General features: G+C 39.0%; 1 protein-coding gene across 1 annotated transcript; it reads right to left on the bottom strand.

Moving 5' to 3' along the window:
* Positions 1-4,372: 4,372 nt before the first annotated feature.
* Positions 4,373-4,798, bottom strand: LOC147634106 (uncharacterized). Its single transcript, XM_086805625.1, has one exon. The coding sequence runs from the start codon at positions 4,796-4,798 to the stop codon at positions 4,373-4,375; it is 426 nt and encodes a 141-aa protein (XP_086661751.1).
* Positions 4,799-5,029: the final 231 nt, after the last annotated feature.

Here is a 5,029-nt window from a genome sequence, read left to right as displayed (position 1 = left end):
AACCGACCTTGTATGTTTCAGTAGGAGTGTACTTTTCCTTATAGTATATACTCTTATCTATTTACTTTATGGTTGTAGAGAAGAGAAGAAAATAGAAAAAAATTTAGCCACCCATCTCTCTCTTATGTCTTGATCTCCCTTGTGTGTGTGTTTCCTTGTGAGGAACTGAAGCTCTCCCTCTCTTCCACATCCAACTTGGGAATTGCACATCCAAGTTCTTGGGAATAACACATCCAAATACAACTTTTGACATAACTCCTCTAGTGCTTGTTGCTGAGAAACATGCCCAACACTAGCTCATAAGATTCTATATCTGCGTCACTTGGAAAGAAATTATCCAGTGAACTAACTCTCTCTTTGGGATCCCAGGAACTTAGCTCACCCAAGATAAAGGAGCAGACCCACGTTCGACTGAGAGGGGTTAAGATCACAAGCAGCCATCCTCATATGGAGCATCATATGGATGACATGTACATGGAGTATAACCAACTTTGGAGGTACCTTCACAGGCCACCACTATGCCACAAAAACACATAGAACAAAATAGTCCATAAAATAATTAAAACCATGCGTCAAGCAGATGTATCTAGCAGAGCTTTAAACAACTATGGCAAGTAAACCATTATAATTTAGAGAAGATAATTCAGTCTCTTTAGATAAATCTCGACCATGCTTCCCATGGTTCTTATGACATTCCTTTTATTCAAATCTCATTCCACTTAAGGATTTTAGACAAGGTTCCTTCCCAAGTTATCCTTTCGGAATGGCAAATTCTTGAAAATAAATTCTCAGTTTTCTTACAAGTATATAGCACAACGGAAAGATAGATAGCAAAAAAAGGTGCATTAGATAATGTAATAGATAGGAGAGAATTTAAAATTCTCGATACATACAATAATGTGATGGTACTATCCACCCATGCGTTTTCAAGTAAATCTTAGATGGTGATCTAGACATATTCTGGATGGAGGATGTAGTAAATGTAGAGGGTGTGGATACTCACATGCATTGGATACCTTAGCTTGTGATAACTATGTCGATATGTAATGCTATAGGTGGTGTGGTAGGCATGTATACAACACAGGCGGTTACACATCATAGACATGGTCACCACCCTCAACGTGATGAACCAATCACTATCCATTAATAATGAACCCATACCATTTGGCCGGTCACTAGGGGGCGTTGGCTCCCTTGGGACCCCCCATTCGAGGTTAACACCCCGGGCCCTAGCTACGCTTAAACTTGTGACCATCTCCTAGCCATTAATGGTAAAAATTACGGCCCCATTGGCATCTAAGCAAGGGTTCCCACTAGAGACGTGCACCAATGGCTTCTCCTTATAATGGGGGCCTTTACAAATGTGCACCAAACATCGACATGAGATACATGCTAAGATGTAGTCATTAAGTGTATACTAACACTTCTAGCTACTTTTTAATAACTTTTCATATGCTCGTATAATTTGATCTCTGTCTTTACTCTTTTATTGACATGTACAGACATAGAGCTTTGATTATCAAGCTCTTCAACACTCTTTTTAGACCATTCAATTGATGCTAAGCATATGTTCCATTTGATGACTCTTATTTGTCGTTTCCATGTCATTACCAAGATCTCATGATTGGACCTCATAAGATTTCTTTGGACAATCCTAATTTCAAGTAAAGTTCCCTACGATTAATGACAATATACACAGTCATTTGGGAACCTAATGCCTCTTAGCATTTTTGTAGTTACTACACCATAATGTAAGAATACCGCTATCTCGTTCCTTTAAGGAAGTTCGAATGCACTACACTATACAAATCAATGGGGATGGTTCTACTTCTTCTCTTGTTTTTATGCCACATTATTCTCTAACATAAAAATGAACTACAAATTGTAGAAGATTTCACAAACATTCCTAGCCATGCGGTCAAGTCATTAATTCAAGAGAGTCAAACTGTCTATTTTACGTCATCAAAATGTATCTTTTTGCCTCTCTTTTTTTTCCAAGATTTAGGGATTTCATACCAACAAGGCTTATCAATAACCAGCCCTAAGTTAAACCCTAAACATGCCCTATAACACTTACAAGGTGGGTTAATAATGGCTCTTTCCATTTGGGACAATTTAATATAGAAACCCTATGTGTAACCCATCATGAATCTTGACTATAAATAATGAATTTTTAGAACTTAATCTACTATAAATTATGGTCTATTTCTACTCCTAAACCTTCACTTTATCATACAATTCAACGTCCAAGAAACGGTTTATCACTATCTAATCCCATTTGGAAGTTATAACCCTTTTTATGTCTACTACTAGTAAGTTAGACAACATTTTGTAGGGAATTGAACCTATATTTCACCCAACTATTGGGAGAATTTAGACAACCCAAGGCAATTATAAAACTTGGTTATATTAGCTGAAGCATAAACCTTCCATCATATTAAAAAAATCTGTAATATTTCTCATCATCAATTGAAACTACGGGCCTCTAGATTCACATACATTAGAAGACTAGTAGGGATTTTCTTCAAATTTTACCTACATTTTCCCCATCTCTAAGGTATTTACCCTAGCCCAAAACTAAAAATAAATTTTGAATTATAACTTTTCATCTCCAAAAAGAGGCATGACGAGACTCAATTTCCTTTGTAAATATAATCTCTTGAAAATCACATGTAAAAGAGGCATTATGGAAAACCTCGTGAAGCAAGACAACATACAAGAGAAATGTGAGGGCTTGAGAAAAGGGGAGGGATTTATCCCACATGAGGTGAATGTGCCCCTTTCCCCCCTAGAAAGGGAAGGGAGCGGTTTGAGGGCTTACCTCCAATGGACTCCTCTAGGTGTGGGTTTCTTGGGTGTTTGGCTACCCTTCTTTAGGTTTGAACTGGTTGCTTATTGCTTGATGTGGTGGTTGGTTTGGTTGCTCACCTCCTCAGGAACTGGTTTGATTACTATCTCCTCTCTCTCCTAACTTTTTGAAGGGAAAATGCACATGAAAATGAAGCAAATGTTTGATGTCTTACAAGAGATAAGTGCCCGTCGAGTGGGTAAGATGGCAAAGCACCTTACAGTAGGTTGACTGGGTGAAACCATGTTAGCCTATGAAGTAGTTAACACATGCATATGTGTCTCCCATAACTTGCAATTCAATGTGCCTGATCTAAAATCCATTTGGTTGGTTCTTAACCGAAAATGTCATCATATAACCATCAAAAGTCCTCTTATTATATATTTGCACACCTTAAATGGTACTTTGTTTATGTAATAATTTAAGGATTTATACTCTAATTATCGGCTATACCATGTGCCTCCTTCTTTTGTTATGGCCATTAGACAATACTCAAGGGTTGTCTTTTTCATCATCTTTTGCTAGTTATTAAAGAAATAAAGCCGTTACCTTTATTTTAAAAAAGTCACTAGAACAAAGGCTACATTTTTTGTGTATTGCAATGAGGTTTTTAAACCCCACACCTTATGATGTATAGGAGGGGCTACTTGCTTGTACACAAGGCATATAGTAGTGTAAGAGAGTTGAATGGGTGAACTTGTTAACAAGAGTCATAAAAAGCATAATGCCACATATGAGACATTAGACTCAAAAGCTGCTTGTCTTATGTGAATGATGATATCTGAAAAATAGATAGTTGTAATACAACAAAAATATTAATAACCACAATCATAATTACTATGATAATCATAAAAACTTATGTCGCAAAACAATAATGTACCACCAAATTTTCTTCATGTGTTACACTCAAAGTATGAGCGCTCTCTCTCTCTCTCTCTCTCTCTCTCTCTTCATGTGCAATTAATGCTTTTTTTTGTGTGAAACAAGGATTCCATAGTGAACTTTAGGAGAATGCTTTTATATGAGTAGGGTTATTAGCAATATATAGTAGAAAATTTCAATGCAAGCCTTCAATGAGGCATGGAAATAGCAACGTTCTTAGAAATTTTTGATACAATTGTTTGTGCTACAATAGGGCGACCCGAATTTGTAAAAATCAATATTCAAACTATGTAACACAAAGTAGCGATGCCCCATGTGGGAGAGCATTTACTCACTCACTCTAGACATATTACACAATTTCAGCCAATGCACAAAAGATACCTCATCAAATATGTTCTACAATTGGACCTTTGCTTTTCCATTTCTCCATGTAAACTCAAGTTAAAGTAGGGGTAGGGGTAGATCTTGCTTTGGGGATAGTCATGCATGAAGAGCCAACAAATTCCAAGTATTCCAACCTTTAGTATCGAGAGAGTTTAGGTGAAAAATCTTTAACAAAGAAGAGTTTTTAGAAATCTCAAGAAAATGAATGCAATGAGTGGGCCATAGAAAACACCCCTTGTATTCAAGCTTGACGTTACCTTAGTCCCAGATTCCTAAGTTGTGCACCAAGACGCCGGAGGCCGCCACGACGACGCCGGCGAAAATGGGCGGCACCACGAAGTCCAGAGCGGACCTGCCCAGAAGGTGTGCGGGCACGCAAAGCCCGTCGCTTGGCCGGTCAAGCGGCAGCCCAAAGCAACGGCCGCAGGAAGACTGGCAGCTGTGCACGGAGGTAGGGCTGGCATGGGAGCGGGAGATGAAGCCGCTGAAGCCCAGCTCCAGCGTTGTGGAGATGAGGGTAACCGACGCAGCCAGTAACAGCGTCCATAGAACACCGTGTAAAACCAGCGGGTGGTGGGCGGCCGCTTCCCGAAGCCACCGCAATGGTGGCTGCGCTATGTGGCCAAAGAGCCGCGTGCTCTCACGGCTCACTGCTTTCAAGCGTTGCAGTCTTTTGGCAGCCATTCTCATGGCAAAGTTTACAATACGAGAGAGAGAGAGAGAGAGAGAGCCCTCCTATGTAAAAGATTAGGTGATCTCACAATAAAAGATTAGTCTTGATCTTATCATTGTTTATACAGATTATTCTATCATCATTGTTTATAACCTTTTGACACTTCATTCCTTGTGTATGTGTGTGTGAGCAATCACCAAATCACAAAGGTGTGAACCTTGAGGTATTTTCTACAACACACT

Source organism: Cibotium barometz, chromosome 11 (assembly GCF_041138505.1).
Source record: "Cibotium barometz isolate CiBa-2024 chromosome 11, ASM4113850v1, whole genome shotgun sequence".
In the NCBI taxonomy this organism is placed as follows: Eukaryota; Viridiplantae; Streptophyta; class Polypodiopsida; order Cyatheales; family Cibotiaceae; genus Cibotium; species Cibotium barometz.
Note: the sequence above shows the minus strand (reverse complement) of the source record. Positions and strands in the feature narration are given on the sequence as shown.

Bases quoted from the DNA above. Each gene is read 5' to 3' on its own strand.
- LOC147634106 (XM_086805625.1), bottom strand. From the start codon at position 4,798: ATGGCTGCCAAAAGACTGCAACGCTTGAAAGCAGTGAGCCGTGAGAGC.